The sequence below is a fragment of the Epinephelus lanceolatus genome, chromosome 12 (genome assembly GCF_041903045.1).
Source record: "Epinephelus lanceolatus isolate andai-2023 chromosome 12, ASM4190304v1, whole genome shotgun sequence".
Lineage (NCBI taxonomy): Eukaryota > Metazoa > Chordata > Actinopteri > Perciformes > Serranidae > Epinephelus > Epinephelus lanceolatus.
In genome coordinates this window covers 11636792-11661626 of record NC_135745.1, presented here as the reverse complement: position 1 = coordinate 11661626, position 24835 = coordinate 11636792, and the positions used below count along the sequence as shown (strand labels likewise).

The 24835-nt window shown below is 40.2% G+C and overlaps 1 protein-coding gene across 1 annotated transcript; it reads right to left on the bottom strand.

Moving 5' to 3' along the window:
* On the bottom strand, positions 1-23476 carry LOC117271587 (vasoactive intestinal polypeptide receptor-like). The gene is made up of 13 exons (XM_033649868.1): positions 23278-23476; positions 21666-21759; positions 20479-20592; positions 13018-13127; positions 12803-12900; positions 11479-11608; positions 9151-9304; positions 8097-8157; positions 3994-4060; positions 3818-3909; positions 3470-3599; positions 2822-2863; positions 1-2672 (listed from the first exon to the last, which is right to left on the bottom strand). The coding sequence occupies exons 1-13, from the start codon at positions 23332-23334 to the stop codon at positions 2481-2483; spliced, it is 1341 nt and encodes a 446-aa protein (XP_033505759.1). The 5' UTR covers positions 23335-23476; the 3' UTR covers positions 1-2480.
* Positions 23477-24835: the final 1359 nt, after the last annotated feature.

Genomic DNA, 24835 nt, shown 5'->3' with positions numbered 1-24835 from the left:
CACAGTGCAAATGGTTTAATTAATCTTCATCTGACATATTGTTCAATAACATTTTTACAGCTGATTCCACATACATACACATACAGTACACCATATGTACACAAAATATACATGGCAACAAATAAGAGACAGTTTAGTGACGTTACCACATGGCATGAGTGAGGAACGTTTAAATGTAAACATCGATTTCCAGTTGACACCTGAGTACTATTAAGTCATTTCCACAAAATACATCATAAACCAATTCTTTAGCCGTATTTACAGTTTCACATGGTACATAACAACTGTGTCTGAGGTACTTTCAGTTAGTTTCAGTTTTGCACGCACTGGTACAAGAAGAAAGGGGACTAAAGTAAACATCAAACTCAAACATGACTCCCACATGAAATGTGACACTGTCACTGTACAAATTAATGTCTGAAAATGTCTTTTTTTGTGCAGGAGGTGGCCTCAAATTAATGTTTGACAGCATTATTAAACAGAGAGGATATCATATACCATGCAGGGTGTCATTGAACTCGATAAATCCTATTACACCAAATGAGACTAACAATCTACAGCCAAGCTAACATCTGTGTGAGGCAGTGCTTTGAGTTTAATGCCAGCATGCTAACATGTTCACAATGACAACATGTTAACACGCTGATGTCTAAAGGGTCTATGTTCGTCATGTTTGCCATCCTAGTTCAGTTTGTTGGCATGCCAGCATTTGTTCATTAGTGCTATACTCAAAGTATAGTTGAAGCTGTTGAGAATGTCATTAGTTCAGCAGTCACTGATCATAAATGATATTGTCAGTATTAATGAGGATGCTAAATTAAAAGTTAAGGCATAGTTTGTTTTTTGTTTTTTTTTTACAAATCATCCAGGTTTAAAACATGAATGTTTGAACTAAATTTCACACCAGTCCACCCAATAATTGTTGAGACATGTCATTCCAAACCACAAATGTCGACCTAATGATGGCAGTGGAGGAAAAGTCAGGGATCACCAAAGTAATTTGAATGAATAAAGGGAATAATGAATGTAGGTTGTCCAAACCCATGCAGTAGATAGTGTCATATTTCACTGATAAGTGGAAACTTTGACCCACTGATGGTGCAAGATAAAAAGTCAGAGAATCATCAGAGTTATTAAAATTCATCCTCTGGGGACATTGAATGTCTGTACAAAATATCACGGCAATCCATCCTATCACTTTCAAGATATTTCCATCTTGACCAAAGTGGTGGGCCGAGCGGCCAATGGCCATGGTGCTAGCATGACTAAAAAACAATATGGTACAATAACAATAATAATATCTATTTAATCTGTAAATATAGAGCAGAATAGACCAAAAGAGAATAGAAAGCTAACAAGCAATGCAATGAAATGAATTGTCCATGCAATCCAGTTAATGGAAGTTAATCAGTGTTGCCACATATTTATTCACAATGTTGTGTGTTGTGGACTAATAATGGAATACATCTGGTCCATTAGTTGCAGAAAAAGTAAAAGCGATAGTCTGCAAAGCGACTGTGCACTCAGACAAAACTAAAAGCCTTTGTAATCTGAGATAAATTTCACAAGCGGGAGCTTTAGTGTCTTCTCTGGAATGTTATCCGGCAGTAATTCAGCAGAGAGTATGCCCCGTATAAAACTGTCATAGACAGGATAGGAGCATCCAGTATGTTGGTTATGCTATAGATTTCTCCTCTGTGACTACTGTTCATGACAGCCTGACACTGTCATTAATGTTGTTACCATCGGTCCCCTAAGCAACATGGGCTATTAGGTTAAGTGCTTGGAGTCCTCTTGTGTAACACACCCTTTTAATAAACATCTTGCTTCTTATAGGACACAGCTCATCTCTGGCTCTGTCCATCTATTGCTTAACATCAGATGGAAAACTCTAGCCAAGAGCTCCATTTCCCTTTATTTCACAGAGTGGCCATGAAGATCCCTTTTCCTGCAGTATTATGGAGTGCATTCATTATAGAAGACTTTGTTTATGTCATTCTGAGAGTTGATTTTTTAACAACTGACAGATCATGTGATCTCAACAAAGCTTTACTAATCTGTTCGCCTATCTATCAGTGTGAGACTAGCTCATATGTCAGATATGTGCCAGTCAGAGTTTTCAACCAACAGTTCCTTCCTGATCAAAGCTACATTACAAAAGTCTGTCAAAATGTTGTTTTTAAATTAATTCTTCATGTAAAGATAATAATATACCCGTTTTACTTAACGGGTGCTGCGTTTTTGTAAGTCGTTTCAGATGCCTCTGCACCCTGGCAAGAAAAACACGGATCACATCTGTCCACAGCTGATCATTATTTGATAGGTGATGGATAAAGTTACAATGAACAAATATTAGCTTCAGTACTAAAATGTCATATTGACCCTTCAGTAACCAACTAAACTGCATTGCAACAGTGCATGAGTGTACAATTCAGTACCCAATGATAGGAATAGAGAGGTGAGTTAACTGTAGATGGGTCTCAGATGGCAGAGAGGTTCTCCTGACACTCAGACACCCTGCGTGTTGTGGGGCTGCATTTTGCCAACATGGTGATCTGGGTACTGAAGTTGTTGCCGTTGCTGCCTATGGAGGGCTGCTGGTACTTAGTGTCAGCACCCAGGAACCGCTGTAGCATCCATCTACGCCACTTGCGCTTAATCTCAGCCTGTACCTGCAGGAGAGATGAAGAGGTAGACAAACAGGGTGAAGAGGGGACGTTAAGAGGGCATGAAACGCAGAAAGGGGTACTGAAAAATGAGAAATAGTGACGTAAAAGGAAAGTAAACATCTTAGAGAGCTGTTCTGTTTGAATTTACTTACCTCTCCGTTCAGAAAGCAGTACAAAACTGCAACAACAAAACCCTAAAGAAGAGAAAAGTAGATAAAATGTACTGCCCAGTTAGAGTTGTTGTTGAAAAGAAATACAAGTCTGATAGTACAGCTGGGGAAACACTCAAAATGCTTGTGTATGAATAATGACAGTAAGATTATGACCAGCTTCAGCCTTAGACAGGAGGTTCATCATTTAGATCTCTGGGAAATGTTCCCAGGAGATATCATTCTCAGCTAAAATGGTTATAAATTAAGAATACTTTCCATCGCTAGGTTTCCATCATTGCACTTGGCTCTCAGCATTCACATTCAATTTAATACTCAGTAAATCAACAACCTCATTATTCAGGCATAAAAAATTAAACATGTCTACTAAACAAACCATTCACTTGCTTAATCAGACAAACTGTTTTCATGTGACTAAGCTGTTTTCATCTAACTTTATGGAATCAAAAGATCATGTCGATTTTCTATCTGGTGCCATATTTGTGGCAATCCTGTAGAAGCCAAGATACAGATTAGGTACATTAAATCCCTTAATTCATCAGTAGTGTTGCTTCTGTCTGACATTTGGAAAGTTATAAGGTTGCATATAGACTGTTAGCTAACACCTTGCATGCTGTTACGTGACATTACCTGAAATGACCCAAGAATAAGATCAAACACCATCCTGACTTGGGGGTGGATGTCGTCAGGGATGAAGGCAAAAATGATGTAGTTTATGCCAAAGAGAGGTATTAGCAGCAGAGTGGATTTGGCCAGTCTCCTGAAAAAGTAGAAAAAGCAAAAATAAGGTTTGTGTTCAGCCTTGTTAAAACCCACAAAAGCTAGAGTCAAGGCTGTACTTGTCACTATGCAAGAGCTACGACTGCTCACCGCCAACAACATATCGGCAGAAAAATAATTTATTTAGTGTCACCTGATAAGAAATGACTGTAACCCATGCTGTGATAGAGATGTTGCCATTCTGCACTGAAAACCTACGAGTACTGATTGGATTCCTTTCTCCCAATGTCAGGGCAATTCATCTTCTGCCGCAAAATCCGGATAATACAGATGAAGAGGAAAAAGTTCACCTGCAGAAATAGTAAAAGACTGATTATTGTGATTGCATCATGAAGAGCTCAGCTGTTAATGAAATGTAACTTGCCGTGACTCACAAGTATGGTAACTAAAATGGGTGTTTTAATGATCCACCAAGGGCGGTCGTCTATTATCTCCCAACATCTGTCAGAAGAAAGTAAATACAAACAAATTCTCAAAGCAATCAAAGAATAAATTAAGATAGAACAACCTCTTGAACTTTGTTACATAGGCAGAAAACAGTAACTACAGACACACTGAAGATGAGAGAAAAGATATTAAGTTTTGAGGCTAGTCAGCCAAACTGGAGGCTACTTTAGGCCAATCTAAATGGCACAGGAAAATCACAGTATTAACAAACAAAATGTGCTCTTTCAACTCTGTTGTCCATTCTAACTAATTAAGTAGTATAATGAATAAATCTAGATTTTAAAGCAACCCTTACCTTTCTGGAAATTTTACACTTTTCTTTGTTTAGGTTAAAATGCTAATAATACGCTGATGGCACACTAAAATGTAAGTGAATTCCACCAGAGATGAAAACTCATCATTATACCATTCTCATATGGTTCTAAGAAAACTTGCATTCGGACTGAATACAATGATTGGTCGGAGCTTTCTCCTGTCCTGTCTGTCTTCCCCACGTGGAGGCCTCTGACTGATGTAACCGCTCGCGTAACCACCCCCCACACCCTCCACCCCTGAGTCTGAGACAACAAACAGGTTAGTAACAGGGACGCTTGTGGATATAAACTAGTGACAGGGACCCTTGTGGATATAAACTTTTCTCTGTAACAAAAGCAAACAAATGCGGACCACCGCTTCCACCTCCAGCCGCTCCAACAGGGAAATCAGTTGGCAAAAGAAAGAAACGATGCAACAAGAAGTAAATTCATCAGTGCAATACAGTCGCGAGTTTCTAACAGACATTAGAAACTGCTGCAGAGATCTAACGCTACAACCAAGAGAGCTCAGGATGTGTAGCAAGCTTGGCCTGCTACGTCGAGCTAGCCCTGAGATGACAGTGGTTTCGCCGGGAGCTGTCCCGATGGGGAGACGCCGGCAGCGCTGTGACAGGACACGGGAGTGGGGGAAGCGCGGAGAGGTTAGCTAGGCTAAGAGCTAACCCCATCAAACCAGCTGTTCCCAGTGTCCTTCTGCCAAATGTCTGCTCACTGGACACGAAAATGGATTACATCCGACTATGGAGATCCACTCACCATGGAGTGAGGGACTGCTGTGTCCTTGTGTTCACTGAGACATGGATGAATGGTGACATATCAGACTCCAGTGTTGAGCTAACGGGGCTAACACTACACAGAGCAGACAGGACAGCAGCATCATCTGGTAAGCTCCGTGGTGTATACACAAACAATTCATGGTGCTGTGATGTGAAGAGGAGCTCCCAGTACTGTTCTCAGGATGTGGAGTTTTTGACTGTGAAATGTCGACCCTTTTCATCTTACTATTGCACTATGTGTTCTTTCTTATATGTTTTGTTTCTGTTTGCTTGGGGTATGCAAAATGTCATTTCGTTTTTGTGCTGGTTCAGTTCAGTTCATAACATTATGACAACACAGCATCCAGTTGCTAAGGTCTAACGTTAGCCTACTGTAGCGTAGCCTCTCAAACATAAACATTATCTTCCTTGTGCGTTTCCACTTACTAGTAACGTTAACGGGAACTGCCCATTAGTTCAACAGCCCATTGGTTCGACATCCCATTGTTCCGACCATATTAAACTCATTGTTCCGAAGTCCGTTCCGAAATCATCATGATGCCCTGTGGTTAAGGTCTGGTTAGGTTTAGGCACAAAAACCACTTGGTTAGGGTCAGGAAAAGGTGTGGGTTAAAATGAAAAAGAAAGTGACAAACACATAAGCCGTGAGCCTGCTCCGCCTCAAGCCGGTCGCGGTGCCGTTCAGCACTGCGGACAGTCGGACTAATGGGATGTCGAACCAATGGGCTGTCGAACCAATGACATGGACCCACGTTAACGCTACTATCTAAAGTTAGCACTGTAACCTTATTCTAAAACTCATCAGTCATGACTCGGTTGAGTTTTAAAACTCTGGGGTTGCATTTGACTGTCTTTGTTGTAACATTACACTCGCTCTCCTCTTCCGTGTATCTAACGTTACCTTGCCAACGCCTACGTCTATAATGAGGACGTAATGGAGGGAGGTGGAGTTGCAGGAGGAGGAGGACAGGACTTTGGAGGGAGGTGGGAGATGTGGATGTTCAAATTCTTTTCTAAGTGCTGTGTGAAATGCAAGAAAGGTAAGGGTTGCTTTAATATATTCTCATATGTGATTTCAAAGTAGCATAACCACACTGAATCACCTAATTTCCAATAGAGCCAGAGGTTGACTTACCATGCTAAGCTAGGCTAGTTAGCTATTAGCAGGGCTGGTAACTTCATACTCGTAACCAGTATGAAATAACCTGAACCTTCCACATTGTAGGGCCCATAGAGCAAGTGCAAAAGACATATGCCGGCCAAGCGGGGCAGAGTGGTTAGCTTCTGGTTTAGCCTTCTGCTAATCTGAATAGTGATAAAATTACTTAAGCACCGAAAAACCAAGACAGCAGCTGACTGTTGGTCAATGTTGAGCTGTCTTTGAGTGTCTATCGCTCTACTCTTTGTGGTGTGTCCCACAACACTGGCCCTCGTTGGCCCTTGTCAGCTTTTTTTCTGGCTCTCTGGCTTTTTTTTTTTTATGGAACTGAGGAACATAAACAAATAGCTAAAGTCAAGAGGGAGTGAGACCAAAAAACAAACTTGTTACATAAGTCAAGATTATTTTTCTTAAAACCACTGAGCTCTTTAGCAGAAACATTTCGTGATGGCTTGTGGTATTGTTAACTGGTGCACAGAATATGCTGTCTTTGTTCAACATTGGTTTGCATTGTTAATGTGCTAACAGGCTAACTAGCGTCAAGACGGTGTTCTGGATTCTCTTTTAAATGATGATTACAGACTACTGCCATCTGCTGCTGCTGTGTTATCTCCTCATATGCAGGTGCAAAACGTATGTGCCAGTTGGCTGTTGGCTGTAGTCTTTGCAGTGATGCAGGCGACGTGTCAGTTTGGTGTGTCTGGGCCTTTAGTCGTGCGGCTCTTTTAGACTTTCAAAATGTTATCGTACCGAATAGATTAAATCTCAACCGTCATTTTGTGGGGGTTGTGACACTTAAGGGTGAAGAGAGAGGAGGAGCGCACACCAGGGTTGGAGAGGTGCTGACCATTGACGAAAAAATGCAAATTGTGACACTTAAAAAATGTATCCACCGATTTATTATGATTTGTGTCTTTCACCAGGTAAGTCTACTGAAAAAAAGTCTTTTTAGGTCCCATGGCATCATGTGATGGACCTGGCTGTTGTTCCACTTGACCACTATGTTCAGTTGGCTTCAAAACCCAGTGCTGTTCCAGGGGGCTTAGATTAGGCTAAGGCTAGCTGTGCCTCACTAACTAGCTTAAACTTAACATAGCTCTCTTGCTATGAAAATGAATTTGTTATTTTTTCTTTTTAGAAATTACACATTAGCCCACTAGCCAAACTGTATGGTTGAGCACATTTCAGTTCCCAGGGCTCTAGCTTAATATACTTTTTTGGTCTCAGCAATGTTTTCCCAAAGGTCAAATACTCAATGTATGTTTCCTTGGTCAATTTTTTACAGCTTATGGCCATACTGATGTTATACCCTTGGAAACCTACGCCCTCAGATTTGCAGGCAAGACAGTTTTCTTGACTTTAGACACTGATATCTTCTCAGTGACTGTATAGAATTCTAATATTCAAACCACATTTGACACATCTCCCTTAATTTTTGCCATTTGAACTGTGAAGGTGGCCCTTACCAATCTCTCACTATGCTGGTTTATACCAAGAGGCACATGCCCTTGGGACATAGGACGCTGGGAACATAGGGGTGACCCAGTTTTGAACAAATATGTAGTTACTGCATTTTGACTTTGTAAGGTAGTGTAGCCATGAAATGTTCAGCTCTTGTCTTAGTGTTTAGCCTACTTTGCCTGCTGCAGATTAATTGTTCACCTCAGCACTCCACTGAGACCAGCTATATTTTGAGTGTGTAAATGTATATCATTCAAACCAGTTGTACTGATAAGTAACACTAATCAACAAGATTAAAGCAAACACGAATGATAACTCACCCAGGATCATTTAAATAAGCCTTTGTAATCACCCATGCTGAGATAAAGATAGTTGGAGCCCCTGCAAACAAGAAACATAAACAGAATTTGTTGTAAGTCATTTCAACATTAAAATGATCTCTATGACACAGAGAGAAACTATTAATTATGTCCACTGTGTTCAAACAAACGCCACACTGACTCAACACCACCAAATATGACAGTGAGCCTTGAGCATGTGTACACTGTTAATCTTTTGGATGGTTTTATAGCTTAAGTAATAATGCATTTTGGGAATGCTTATCATTTCTAACTAGACTCATATGTGCTCTGTGCCAATATTGGCTCATCCTGGGTATCTGCAGGAAAGTCACAGGCTTGTTTCCATTTTCCTGCTGGCAGACACAACATTTCAGGCCTATTTATAGAGCTACTTTATTGCTGTGATGGAAAAAAGACCATCAGAAATTTGGGGAATGGTTGTTGAATATACATTTCAAAGCCAAGTGAAACTGGAAATTAAGGACCAAAAGGCCAAAGTAAGTGCTTGGAAGATGAAAATATAGGACCAACATGTTTTTAAGATGAAACTTTTATAAGTATTTTGATATACTCTTTCCTGTTAAAAGAACATCCTTGTTGCCAAATCTAGCTATCCATTAAAAATATTAAGTTCAAGTCTACATTTTTTTCTTAATTTGGGGTGGAATTCTTCTATCAAGAGCATCAAGAGCATGGCAGGATGCTTAGGTTGAATTATAACAGTGGAGCAGAGTGGCAGCTGCCTGCCGCTGCTAATCTAAAACTGGCAGCAAGACTCATTCATATGCAGATGGAAGGCATAGCACTTTCCCATGCATGTATAAAACCTCACTTATAAATTAATTTACATATTATCATGTATGTTGTGGCTGTTGTAGTAAAGACAAAACAGACATTCAGGTTGCCTGACGATTGTCACTTGATGGGCTTTTGACGACTTCTGGCTACCACTTCAGATAAATGGATGCATCAAATCTCTTCACAAATGAGCTATCTGTATTCATCAACATATGGCACACAGGCTGGCACTTACCCCAACCAATCAGGATATACCACCAGAAGTACTTTCTTTCAGAGAAGAAGGAAACTGCCAACAGAGTGTGGAGATAGAAGCCCTCCACCAGCAGCCAGAAGTAACTCGCCATGACCCCATACTGGAAGAAGACCACCACTGCTTTGCAGCTCACCTACAGGAGAACCAGGGCATCAGTGGCTTATTGCATTACAAGTGAATGTAAATAAATGCAATTCTATTACAATTCAGATGATGAAGACAAATTTGGTCTCCAGTGGATGCAGCTACACTGAGAATGTTTTTAGCAAATTACTCTAAAATTAGAATTAATGACTCACTTATATAAAAACAATTCTGTAGACTTGGCAAGTCACTTATCAAAAGCAGCAGTGAGGAGACAGTCATTATCACAATTAATATGAGCATAATATAATTAGACACAATTCTACAGGGGTTACCTGGTGCTGGTGTTGATTATAATAATTATGACTCCTAGACTGATTAAATCTGCAATCAAAGTATATTTAAGGTTCATGTTAATGTTTATATCTAAAGCCTCTCATGGTGCATTAGGAAGATAACTGTTTTTGGTGGCTGAATGTAACATTACAGATACAAAACAGTTACTGAACAGCTTAAAGACATATAACTATTCCTGAATAACGGCCCCTGAGACAATCATATGGTAAGGGTAATCTATAAAACATAGTATAACAGTAACACATTAAGAGAAGATTCTAAAGTAAGCAAATTAGCTCATGAAGAAATATCTAGCTTCATTTTGCTACCATTAGCTACCATTGCATGTTCCTATCAGACCAAGTAAAGCTGCAGAGGTAAAACACGATTGCATGCTTGCATTGCTTTTACTGCTGATACATTCACCTCTTTATTTGTAAGAAGAAACTTGTGTTGTATTGTCTTTCAGATGTTACATATAGGCTCACTTTAAAGGGGCACTTTGGTGAATCGTGTGTTAAAGTAAGGGGACTCATTTAAGAGACAAAAAAAAAGAAGAGTGATTAAAATTGAAGAAACTCACTAAGATATCTAGACTTTTAGTCAATAACAAGCATCAAGCCCAAAAGACACTGGGGGTCTTATACTTCCTATGATGCAAATGGAAAGCATCTTTGATTGATGACTTTTAAACTCCACAGCCCCAGCCTGAAAACCTCTGTGATCTTGACTAATAAGCCATGACTAATTTATTAATATAAACAGCCTCAATTCCCCTGGAAAGTTACCACTATGGCTGCACTCTAGCTTGTTTCATTGTAACTTGAGTTTCTTCCATATCCATGAACTTCTTTGTGGTATTTCTGCTATATAAAAATGTCTTGAATGTTCTGCACTCTCTGTCCTGTTGAGCTGAAGACATTAAACCAATGGTGTCTAGGACTTATGGGAAATAGGGTTCATACAAGTATTTTTCCAGGGCTGAGTAGTGCTTTTTATGATGATGTAATTACCATGAAGTGTAAAATAGGTGGAGTCCCCCTTTAATACGGTACTTTCAACAAAACTTTTTTCTTTTCTTTTATTTTTTCAAATGCTATGTTTAAAAACAGTTGTGAGGGTTCACAGCTGTTTTTGTACCAGAACAGTCAATGCACCCTGAAGAGGAATCCATAAACTCAGGCATTAACAATCAGCACTCAGAGATTGTAAAGCAGGTGATTTACAGCAGATCTAATCCTCTCAGGTAATAAAGCCATTGATTCAGCTGGAGCAAGACCCAACAAAACACCACTGACGGTGGCGACTTGATCAATCAAATCTAAAATAAAATAGCCTTATTATATGAAACTGTAACCCAGTAGCTTTATCTAACTCCATATCTTAACTCTGCACTTATGGTGTTTTGATAATATTGCTATGGTCATGCTGTCAAGACAAAGTGATTTAAACTAGATATCAAAACTCTGAATGTGACTTATTGACAAAGCTCTCTGTGGTTCAGGCTTAATGTTCAGCAAACAGGACCTCTCACAACATCCTGCTGGACAGATTAATGAGGAAACGTCTTCTCAGGAGTGGAAGGGACTTGGCAAACACTGCTACACCCACAAGCACTTGAGCGCTTACACGTTGGGTAAACTCCGAGACAAAGCATTATAGTCAGTAAAGTCTGAGTGAGTAATTAAACAGACACAGTTTGCCTCAGATAAGGACAGAAACTAACAGCCGGCTGCTGCTTGAACATCAGGTGGATGAGTTAACTTGATCTGTGATGCAGGAATTTTGTTTCTGCAGGGGAGAAGATCAATAAAATGTATGGCTTTGCTAATAAAATGGACATGTTGGTGAGTGAGATGATATAAGGAGAGTGTACAGCCTACTCACAGGCGACTGGCAATTGTCCGTCTCCCCGACATCATACAGGACCACGTCCTTGATGAAAACAGCCACAGCTTTCAGTATGAAAGACATAAACAGATGCATGTGGATGTAGTTTCTTGTGCAGTGCAGCTTCCTGCAAAGGAGGACAGATCAACAGATGATCTAAATTAAAAAAAGGAAAAGCATTATTGTCTTAATGAATTCCATCTGATTAAAGATGTAATATGAGCTGTTTACATGACCTATCCTGAAAATCATCTGTGCTCATGGCACCAAAGCATGCAAAATATCCACCAGAAACTCCACAGACTTAAGGGGCAAACATTCACAGAAAGAATGTGTATTTTAGCTGAGAAGGGTAGTCATTATAAGCACTTACTGAACACAGATATTGACTTGTAATGTTCTCCTACTGTACTGTGCTGTTTTGTAATGTCAAGCTACATATAATTTTCAAGAAAGGCTATGTGTGTGTTTCATACTTGGATGTAGTTTCCCAGTAAAAGATACATTTATCAGGCAGAAACGCCGCTGATATTCAGCACAGAGGTAAACAAGAACAAATCAGGAGTTTTTGCAGAGAAAATGTCACTAACGTAAATTCTCTCTCCTGGGTGTTCTTAAACAAATGCCTTCCCAGTGAGCTTATGATTGGGGGTAAATTGTGTAAACCCATCTGGCGAGTCATCCCAGCAGGACGGGTGTGATGACACACAGCATCAACCAGCTGCCTGAACACGGCGTCTGCAGCTGAACATTAGCAGCAAATGCTGTTTACATCCTGTGTCACTGCTCTAGAGTCCAAACCATTGGCATTCTATAACCTCGAGAAGTAAACACATCCCTTGTTGTTTGGCCTGCAACACATAAACACTCTTGCAAACACACCTAACTGAACAGAGAGGGCTGTTTATTAGAAGCTACACACACACCAGCCACCTAAGTGTGTTCTAATGATCAGTGCTGTGTCATGCTAACATGCACACACATGCTTTTTCTCTGCAACCCCAGGACTGAAGGTCAAAAGGGAGCATGCTGTGAATAATAGCAGCCTGTCTAAGTGGTTTGACTTTATGGCTGCTTGCAGTTGACCGCTTTGTTTCAGAAATGTTGCAACAGCAGATAATGTAAAATTTGGACGACTTGTCCCACAAAATCTGGCTAAGTCACATTACTGTGTGAAAAACACTGTAAAGCCTCTATAAAATGCAGGAAGCATGACGTGAAATGAGAGATCAACAGGGTTTTATCACTCTAAATGATGGAAAAAGGTGTTTGATTGTCTTTACAGAGGGACATTAGGTGGCATTTTGATGGATCTGCTTACCGAAAGAGACACAGTATGATGATGGCGATTGTCAGAGAAATGAGGGACATGCTGTGACCAATGGTGTAACCCACTTTTATGGCATCGAAGAATTCTCCCTGCAAAAACAATTCAGTTATGCTTACTGAAAACAGTTCATCTGGACTGAGACTGACATTGAAAATGAAGCAGTTACAACATGGGGCTGGAGAAGTTTTGATCTCTGGTTGCCATACCGAGGAATTATCATCCATGGTGTTGTTGGGGTTGTATCCACAGTCCATTATGTACGAGTCTATGCTAATTGGGGTCCAGCCGTCCTCAGTGCAGATCTTCGACAGGTTACCTAATGAGCAGTGAGGCAGAGGGAAAAATCAGAATTGATTAAAAAGTACAATTACTCTTGAAAGAATACAACTCAAGTATCAATTAGAATTCATTATTTCTATAATCATAATTATAATATTGTGTATATGTGTGTGCTGGGGGGGGGGCTGTATGAGCCACAAGGCAAAACTTCTCCTACATTTACTCACACTTAATTATGTCACACCGAGGTGTATGTGTCTCACTGGAATACTTCCAAATACTAAAAGAAAATGGAGAGAATGTCTAAAGGAGATCAGTAGTCCCACCAGCTCAGACATGCCAGGACCGTTCCCTTGTGTATTTGCATCTGTTTCTTAATTACCCTCAGACTGCAAATATACACACAGCGGGAGGCCAGCAGTCGAGCAGAGAGATATTTTTGCTCTGGCCTGCCCAGTGGGGGCAGAAGTGAAAGGTCCAAGTGCATTAGAGTGACCATTAAGAGAGATGAGGGCATTTTTAAACTGATAGGAGATTAGAGTAGAGCTCTGTACAGTATAGCGCACTGCACTTGAGCTCCGTGGAAAAGAGTAGGTCTCTGTATAACTTTGTAGAGTACAGTAGATTAGAGCTTACTAGAGTATACAGTGCAGTACACTAGAGTAAAGCTCACTAGAGTACAGTACAGTATACTTGAGCAAAAGAATAGAGCTCTGTATAGCTTTGTAGAGTTCAGTAGACAAAAGCTTACTAGCATACAGTACAGTACAGTAGACTACAGCGTACTAGAGAACAGTAAAATACAGTACAGTATCCACCTTATTCCTAGCCCCCATGATACCACCAAGGTTAGCCACCAAGAGTAGCCACTGGGACTAACCACAGACAGTCTATGGGACTAACTAGATTACTGCTACTTCCGCTTTCTCACTGGAAGTTGTGCACATAATCATTTCTACAGTAGTGCCCTAAGGAATAAGGTGGATAGTAGACTAGAGTTCACTAGAGCTCAGTAGATTATCACTCAGTAGAGCAGAGCTCAGGGCTCAGTAGATTATAGCTCAGTAGACTGGGGCTCAGAAGAGTAGAGTTTAGTAGACAAGGGCTTGGTAGATTAGAGGTCAGTAGACTAGGGCTTAGTGTATTCGAGCTGAGTAGACTAGGGCTCAGAAGATTAGAGCTCAGTAGACAAGGGTTCAGTAGACTAGGGCTCAGTGGGTTTGACCTAAGTAGAGGAGGGCTCTGTAAATTGGAGCTCAGTAGACAAGGGCTTAGTAAATTAGAGCTCAGTAGATTGGTAGAGAAGAGTTCAGTAGACTAGGGCTTAGTAGGTTAGAGCTCCATATAGATAAATATATTCATACTTGCGCTTAGCCATGTCATCGAGCAAGTTTGCTGTCCTCGTCAAGTATCTGTCACTCACTCTATAGCAGGAAACGGCACTTCAAAACAAAAGCTTTGTGCCGGAAATTCACTGTACTTCAAAACAAAGTATGTTTTTTACAAACCTGACACATTTACAAGTGAATTGCGGTCTATTCAGAATGGGCCGGTGAACCACCACTTGGGAACCACTGGACAAGAGGTTAGTTAGTTAGAGCATAGCTCAGCAGGCTGTGTAGAGCTCTACAGAGACCAACTCTACAGTATAGTAGAGCTACTTTAGTCTACTCAGTGGACTACAGCTCAGTATAGTACAGTGTACTCAAACTCAGTAGATTACACTACAGCAGAGCTCAGTAGGGTACAGCTCAGGAGAGCAGGGTAGAGCTCTATAGAATTCAGTAAGGTGCAGCTCAGTAGGGTAGACTAAGCCTCAGTAGATTAGAGCTCAGTGGAATAGAGCTTCAAAGAGTTAAGCCATACACTAGAGTTTAGAGTATAGTTCTGCAGAATGCAGCCATAGAAATAGAATTCTATCTTTCTATGAGTACAGTACTATCGGACCTCAGTAGACTAGTGGAACTCTGAAGTAATTTAATTTAATTTTTTTAGTAGAGTAGAGCTTTGAGGCTAAAGGTTGCTAATGTTCTGTATAGCTGGCTTGAGCTCTGTAGAGTAGAGAAGAACAAATAGTACAGATTGAATGAATGGATACAAAAAACAAATTAAAACGTGAATCGGATTGTGTGTTCATGTCTTGTCCTTCTCCCTTCCTTGCATTATATGCACAGCTACCTCTCAGTAAATGACAGCTGCACAATAAGTACATTTACCAAAAAGAAAAATGATGTATTATTTATGTTAGCAAAGGAACAGCAAAATCAGATTAATGCTCTTTTTGTACTCTGTGACAGACTTTTTAAAGAAATTGACCAAGGTAAAGGCTCAAAGAGCTATTTCAGTAAGTGTGCATCACTTAAGCAGTTAAAAGCTACTTTGTGATGGCCTGAAGGTTGAGATCAGGGGCTTTTGTTACATTTCATCTCCATGTTCCCTGTCTGTCGCTAACATTTGTGAAAAGAGGCTAAAATGCCAAATAACAAATCTAAGAAATTAGGATGTATATTAGAATCCTTTGCAAAAGCGTTTTTACCATTGGATCATATGCCTTTTTTAAAAAGTGCTACATGTGCAGATGTTGGGCAGAACATAGAGCAATAATTAGTAGTTTGGCTTTTTCAGATAGAATGTTTTCCAAATAAAAGAAAATGTATCAAGTTCAGACGAGACACTATTCATTAATTAGACTGAACCCCCTTCTTATAATGTTCATGAGGCATATCTGAAACTGTAACCAGCAGTAAGAAGCACAGATTGACATCTCAGTCTCTTATTGAGTAATATTTATTCACCTCCTTTCCTGTCAATGAAGAAAGGAAGCTGCATGTGTTGACGTCAAATGTATCCTTGTACTGAATGCTGCTGTAGAAATCTAAATGTAGGACATTCTTCACATTTCCCAACCGTATCGCTGCACAGCCACTATCAAATCAAGACCGAGTTGGGAAATGACCAACAATCCAAAATCTTAGAATGTATTTGGCATCAAAATATGGTCAGCTCACAAATACCTGAGTGGCGTATTGCAGAGAAGACGGAGGCTTAGCTTCCTCAAACAACATGACAAGACACAAAGGCGATGATAAGCCCCTGCTGTTTCAGCCCATGCCACCACTGGATTTGGCTTGTTTGAGGGATTGCCAGAAGAATGCTTTCATCATCCCCCCAAAACATGACTGCAAGGATTTTCAGTGTCATGCACGACAACGAGGAGAGCTCAAACAAGTTAATCACCCCATCATTGTATTAATTCCAAGGCTTTTTTTAACCTGGCTTTTCTTTCAGCATTGTATAGTGAAATACTTTATCCTTCCTACAGTAATGACATCTTGGAGGAAGATTCATATTAGCACACAATGATTAGCATCAGCTGAGCTGAATATTATGGCACTGACAGCCAGGCACTCTGAGCTTGCAGAGCGGTTGAGTCGCCTGTGTTATTGAAAGAGATGAATGACTTTGTGTTTGTGTTAGACCTACTAGGTAAAGAGTTCATGAGAATGGCAAACTCTATCTCAACTAAATTTATGACTTGGCCCTGAATCTGTGTGGCGCCATGTTTCGTAATGCTTGTTTTTTTGTGTGTGAGGCTTGTAAAATGAATGGCTCGGGATGTGTCAATAACTTGAGTCTTTCACAAGTGACTGACAGTGAATAAGTTGATAATAAGCAAAATATAGTGTAGATTTTGGGAAGGGATGCAGGGGACACGTCTCCTTCAGTATTTAGAACATGAAAGTACCAGATGACTTTTATTTTGATGGAGAAAAAGAAATAAGTTTCCACCATAAATTAATACAGAGAAGGCACTTTGTGGTAAAAAAAAACAAACAAAAAAAAAATGCAGGAAATTAAGACTTCCTAAGAATTTCCTAGTGGAAGAGCCTCAAACCCCTTGCTTCATACACGTACCCCCCAATGTTGAAATGAAACCTACACCCTTGACTCCATGCACAAAAAGGGCAACTTCTACAAAAGTATATATCATACATCTCTGTCTCCAACCTCTCAGAGTTCTGAAACCTTTTTAAAATAAAATGAATAATCTTTCAAATGCCCAGCGGGTCAAGCCACACAAACAAGGTTGTTTTTCTTAGTTTCTGTAATGCTCAAATTTGTAAGCAAAAGGTTCTTACCCAACTACAGCAGTAATTTACAATGCACTGATTCTCAGACCGTTCATCATCATCCCTTAATTATGTCCTCCTTACTTGACCTAAGAGCAGAGCAGGTTTAACCAGCAGAGACCTGCACTGATTTGTTGATTTACTGCATAATTGATATCAAGCACATCGGTGCAGCACAGGCCTCTTCTAATCCCATCTCTTTCTTTAAAGGCCCCTTTGATTCATCCTGGTCCCTTGATTCTGTGAACTCACTGTGACATGCCAGTGAAATATACCTCTCCTGCCTTCAACCCCACAAATCTGGCGATTCTTCATGTGTCCCCTCTCTCTTTTCCCTGGAGTGCTCTCCTCTCTCAGGTCAGACTACCTCCCATCTGGGTCACATCACAGCTTCCCAGAAAACCCTTCTCCTCCACAGTGAGCCTTCACATGTTGATGATAAATCCTCAGTTTGAGTTCCTCTCATGTCCTGAATATTATGGGGGAAAATATAGGCCAGATTACAGGGGCAGGGACCCCCTCATTGTGTGTGCAGAGGCACTCAGGTGTATAAAAGCACTGCAATCACTTACAACTGAAACCAGCAACTTTATACTTGTTCAAAGCACAGCACATCTCTGGGTTTATTTTGTAACAGTTGTCAGGTGTCATACACACAACCAAGGACAGGTACAATATGACAGACCACATTACATGCAATCCAACATATAACATAAATAAACATATAGGCAAACAATTGTATACTTATGCATTCAGCTAACACAAAGCAAAATTTGCAGTCATGTTTCTGGCCATCTAGTGAATGTGAGTCCAAAATTAATTCCTCTTTGAAGGAACTTTAGGCTGTGCATATGAGTTGTCTTGACACTGTTCTCAACATGTGGGTGGCTGAGCTGATGGCCAACCACTGACAGTGCTAACCCCCTAAACAGCGGCAAACAACAGCAACAGTGCTGACAGAACTAATGTTATTAACCAATCAGGACTGGCGCTACGCTTCCACTATGACACTGTCTTGATATCAGCGTTAACAGCCGTATGAGCGCAGTGCAGAGCAGCAGCAATGAACTAGCCAACGGACCAGCTTACCACAACAAACCACAGAAAAACTCAGATTACAACACATAGAGGTAGCGTGACTTCATTGTCTGCTCGGGAAGCCATTACTCCACTAGATCTTTACATAGCAAATAGTGGTTTGCGGCTGTATTAATGCTTTGAATATCGCACACAGAACCTTCAAGCTCTGTTTAGGCCTCTGTCAATCATTGACAAAAAATAACTTGCTCACCTCTAGCAGCTGAACGCTACACCGTGGTAAATGCTATTGTGCTGCTGTAGCTAGTTTCTATAGTTGTCTGTTTGTCTTTTGGTGCTGGGCAGGTAGCATACACTTAGTTTATCATAACTTTTCTGCTGGAAAAAGCTATCAGCTGTGTCTTGAAACAAGGTGAAAGTTTGTCAGTAGGAAAACTGAAATAATATGCTGAAAAGGCTAAAAAGTGCCATAGAGCAGAATAACTGCAAGGTTGCATACTTCTTGTGGGTATGTCACTAACTGACATATGGGTCATCAGCCATCGGATCCATTGTTACTATAAAATACAATTTTGACAAGAACAGCTTTAGGGACCTGGGTTTTTACAGGCTAATTTCAGATTGCTTCAACTCCAATAAAGGAACATTTCTCAAGACATCAAGGTGAAATTGAGGCCTCTCTGCCAGCCGAATACAAACAAACAACTTAATCAACTCTTCCAGCATAATCACAATGAGGAGCCTTGGTGTACTAATTAGTAACAAATGGAGATATACGGGAAACTCTGTACAAACACACTGCAATTCATCCAATAAATCCTCAAGGGAGTGGTTCCCCTTATGCACAATTACTACTAGCACTACAGCTTCCCTGCGAGGCTTCTCATAGATCCAAAGTAGGACAAATAAACAGAATGCGTCTTTGATGTGTGGACAGTGCCGGGATGAGAAGTTGTTTGTCTTTTTATGACTCAGCTGTGCCATGTGATTTCAGTTTTGCTGTGTTCTTTGTGATATATGAGATGGGGTGTCAGAAAAGATAGAAACAACAGGTGATCATTGGGCAGGGTGACATCATGGCAACTAAAATGCTCAGTGTACTTTGTAGTTCCTATTTCTGGTCTCAAATATTGAGCATGATTATACTCCAAAGACTCAACAACATGGCATGTTTGGAAACTTTTTGTCATTCTTTTAAATATCCTATAGGTAACTCCTTCCTCTGTGAATATGCACCCTTTAGATAAAAGAAGTATATAGATCAATAGGAATGGCATAATGAGTATAATATTTGGTGTAATATGTATAGGCTGTTTAAGAACTAATCTGTAACAAGTGAGCTGAAGTAATTATAATCTGACATTTTCAAAGAAGATATATACACGATTATGTTTCAGGACTTCGTACTAGATGTGATCAGGGAGATATCAACTTATAATGTTCATGTAGCGAACCGTTGCTTACTTAAACATCAAATAGACACGTAACAACGTAAAGATCAACTCTCTTTTAATCTCAGTTTTGATCTTCAGTGAGTAGGTGCTAACTTTGTTTGTCTGTGTCTGTTTGAGCATGTAGTGCACAGATATCTATTTTCACTGAAAACATATGCCTGGAGCTGGAAACAACCTAATGAGAGCATTAAAGTAAACCAAAATAGTAAAGCTGTGGGCCATTAACCAAAACAATGAGCTATAAGACACTAAAGCGCTCCACAGAACTGAGAAGGATCTGCAAAACTGAGTGAAAATTCTCTGTGGGTCTGACACTTTGAGTGACCCCTTTTTCACATTCCATATAGTTATTTGATCCTTTGTTAAAAAAATATTGATTAAAACAGCTTTAACTAAGGTATTTAAAAGAATAAGGGATATGTTTAAGTAGTTATTGAGCATTTGCCACAGTTTGCTCATTGGTATATTTACTGACGAAACATTTACCTTTCTGTTTTTTATTTCAACCACTGTGTGACAGGTGTTGCTGTAGATTTACTTAAATTTGTTTTCGTTCTTGCATTTATATACCATCTTGAAGGGCCATGAGACCACTGACTGATGCATGACTACTTTCTGACAAAGACCCCAAAAGCATATGTGATTGTTGGCTATCACACAAAGAAATCTTTATAGTCACTTACTTGCCTTCCCATTTCCATCCTCTCTCTCTTACACAGACACACACACAGACACACACAACCTTCTTTAAAAACCAGATTCTTACGTATGGGAACATCCCTGGAGAAATAGAAGAGATATTTGGGACAAGGAATGGTGACCATCTCTCCAACATCGGCACTGGGCCAGCAGGTGATCTTGTCCCATGTCCCATTGCAACCTGAGCGAGAGAGAGAGAGGCCAACAATGGTGTGTTCGTAATTTTGTCAAACATGGATACATCGCATGCACCAAGGTAACAACATAACTGTTTTTCTGAACAGTGTATGTGTTCAGCTGTTGCGAGATGACTCCATCGCAGTGACAAACAGCAACCTGCTACAGGTGAAGGTGGCGCACTGGCGTTCCCATGGCAGCCAAAATGTGTTGGCTCCAGTTGGCTGTCATTACAGCCCTGGGTTCATAACAGCAGATGACCTGAGTTAACACCCTGCCACCATGACTAATAAAACAGCTCCCCGTCCTTTTCCTTACACACTGTTATTTGAATTCAGCAGACCACTGTGACTGTCCACTCGGTCTCAGGATGCGGAATGAGGCCACAGCACTTTTACTTCCACACCTGTTTCTCATTTCATCACTACGAAAAATCAGTTAACCAGGTGATATTTGCATCATCACCCTGAGGATTAGGCAGCATTTAGATTTGCTGGAATCTATAGGGAGCAAAAGGATATCTAAATTTCAAAAAAAAAAACATTATGAGTGTTTAATGACTTTTTCATCGTGTGAAATTAAACAGAGACTCCTGATACATGTAGTTAGGATGAATGAGGTTTTGGTTACACACAGAGGTAATGGCTCAATGAAGCACGATTATCTCTCTGTAGAAAATAATTATGTGCTGCGTGCTGTGTGGATGCAACACCCCACTTAGCAACACGTAATTCCAGCTTCATCAACAATAAATTGAAACAACAAATCATCTAAGTGAGTTTCATTGTTGTACACTCACTGTTGCATTTTTCTTAGTGGCATTTGATGAACGTGTGAGACAAAAAGTGATCAATTAGACAGTTTACTCTGAAATTGAACACAGGCACACGTGACAAGAGGCTGGCATAAGGTGAAAAACAGTGTTCAGCCATGCAAGGTGAAATGAAAAGCCAGAGAGGAGGGCTGAACAGCTTTTGTTGTCTTTGGAGCTCATTGTGTCACTTCAATCAGAACAGTGGATTAAGCAAATGATAAAGCAGAATAAAGGCATGTCAAACACAAATAAAAACTACATACCTGTCGTTCTGTTCTTGAGCTGAGCCTCACACAGGTCCCTCTCCTTGTCTATCTCCTTCACCATGTCACACATCTGACTCTGCACTGAAAACACCTGCAAAGAGAACATTTTGCACATTTTCATCTCTCAGGCTACAGTGACATTTGAAAGTGTCAGCTGCAGATTATTTGTCTTTTAAGCGTAGAAGACTGCATGAGTTATGCAGCATGTGCTCTCTCAACAGTGCTTCACATGTCAAGGAAAACACATCTATTGTCTCCACTGGGATCTTCCTGAGATGAGCAGACCTGGACTACCATTCATCTCTCCACCCTGACACACATGGCTGACACAAAATCAATCTTTTGGCTATGATTCAACCATCGTATTCCTCAGATTTGCATGTGTGTGTTCGGAAGACGTGGAGTAAATCTTCATCATGAAGCTAAATCCATGAGGGTTCACCACCACAGAATATGCACACCCTCTGCAGGACTACAAGATTTATTGCTGTCACTTAGGTGAATGAGTCTCCTCTCTGTGGGCATTAATCAGACTGGTACTATGTGGCTATTGTTAGCCATATGACTCCAGCCTCTCCCTGCCACACAAGGTGACTCCTTCATTTAAGTTTTGATTTATCTCAGGCCTCAGGGTACGCAGCACCTCCTGTGCTACTTCACCCAGAGTGCACCCCTGGACTTTGATTGGGGAATATGTTGTCAGTGATGGATCAGTGCTGCCTTAAGCAGTGTGCATTAAAGTATCAGGAGAAAACTTCCTGCTCTCCATCATCGTGATCATTATTTTCTTACCTTCCCCAGCAGCAATAACAACCCATCTTTTCCTTTAGTTCATTTTCAACACTGAGGCACTGAGACAGTCTGTGAATGAGTTCAATGCAGATACAAAAACTAGCATGCAATTCAATAAGCTTTGACCAGCATGAATCATACATTCTTCTCTGCGGGAGACAGTGATGGATAAGGATGCTGGAGAGCAGAGATTATAGAGACTAACAAAAGAGGTCATTGCCACGGTACTTCGTTGGTAGACCAACACGCACTTTGTAACTTCTCCTGGTAATTCACCTTGACCTTAGTCATGAAAAGAGATCAGGTAAGACATTAAAACACATGAATGTCACTGAAAAACAATCACAGTCTGGCCCAACTGTTTGGTGCCAAATGTCATTTTAAAAGGCACTAAGACACAAAGCGGACTGTGAAACTGAAGTGAGAAGACTGGTGCTGTGATGATGGGAGGGGAACTCATTCTTGATTTTAAAAACCTAAACAAAAAAGTTGAAATATTTATTTTAAATTGTCTTTAATAACAAAAGCCATGATGATGAGAACCTTACCAAACCGGTAGGCTACATACCGCACCCTTTATAGCCAAATCTATGCTTTTCAATGAGGCAAATCGGTGCGCACTGCACCCAAAACTACTTTACAAGCGCACCGATGAGCGCAGCAACTTTGGCCTATAGCTACTTGAAGGCAACGCTCTACTTGAAAGATCTACGTAGTCAACCTCACGTTGCCAAATCAGGCAAGGACCTAACGCAAAGGTGAAAACGAGCGCAAGTTCAATTCATGAGAGAAGTCAAAAGTGTTTAAATATACTCACAGGTTCCAGCAACACGCAGGAGAGAAGGATGAATATGCTCTTTGAAACTTCCAACATATCGTTTACAGCAGCTGATCCTTTAAAAATGATAGACTGTGGGCTAAATGGTAAAATAATGATAATAATAGGTTAAATAAGTGAAAGAATTGAGAGTGTCGTGATAATCCGCCGCAGGTTGGTTTGGGTCTCCTTGCTGACTCTGTGCGTTCTTGCGCTCTGAGTGAAGAGAATTGTTCCGCTCCTGAAATCCTCCTCCTCTTCCTCCTCCTCCCACTCAAGCTTTACCTTGAACAACCAACAAGTAACCAATGAAAGATCATCTGTGAACGTCAATAGATAAGCACGTAAACACACTGTTACAAAGAAAGAGGGGGACTACTGTATACGTAAATTCAAATAAGAACATGTCTGACTAAATTGTTTGGTTTTCTATAGCCTATTTGTGATAAGCAGACATGTTATCGTGCAGGCTATGTCACAAAACTCTTTTGTAATGCCATATACGTATTTATTTCATAACTCTGGCTGAAATAATATGTTTTATCATACCTCGTATAATCCTGTAAAAAGAGGGATTCCTGTTCTCTGAGTTTGACAAGGGCAGAGGTGGAAAGTAACTAAGTACATTTACTCAAGTTCTATATAGTAGTCTACTTAAGATTTTGAGGAACGTGTTCTTTATCTGAGTATTTTCATTTTACCCTATTTTACACTACAATTCAGAGGCAAATGTTGTACATTTTGACTTGATTACATTTATTTGACTACAATATTTAGATACAGATTAGGAAATATAGTTTAAAAAATACAAGATAAACTCATAAAACACAGTTTTAAGATTAAACCAGTGGTTTCCATTTTTTTAGTACATCAAGAAAAAAAACAAAGTGATTAATGGGGCCCTATGTTGTGTTTCAGGTGTCCACGAGTTGTTAGCAGTTCCACTGAGAGATATTTCCTCTTTCAGAAGGTTTCTATAAAGAATAAGTTTGGCCCAAGCAGAAGAAAAAGTATCCAATGGTTTATACATTTAAAAAAAAAAGACAAGGTTAAAGGGAGAGTCCAGATTTTTTTTGAAGTGGGATTGTATGTGTTACTCATCCATAGACAGTGTACTACCTTCCCCAGTTTGGAGAAGCAGGCAGAAGCTAAGCAATGTACTGCAGTGGATGTGGGTCAGCAGCAAAATGTACTTTAGCAGGCTGGTGTGAAAAGAAAAAGGCCCACCTTCAAAAATAAATATCAGTTGAAATGTTTGCTATATTTAGAATATTTTCACTGCTTTACCTGTCGCACATCCCTTTCTGATGGAAAACTGAAGCCGTTATGCCGCCCTCTTCATTGACAAAAACAGTGATTTTACCTCACTGAACACAGGAGTTGCTGGTCTACCATTGACTCAATTAGTAGTTTGTGTTATTGTCGGACTATGGTGAAACCAAACTAGCCCTTTAAAACACCAAAGTCACACAATAACACAAACTAACTAACAGATTGAGGCAGCGGTAGACCAGCAATTCCTGTGTTCAGTGAGGGGTAAAATTACTGTTTTTGTCAA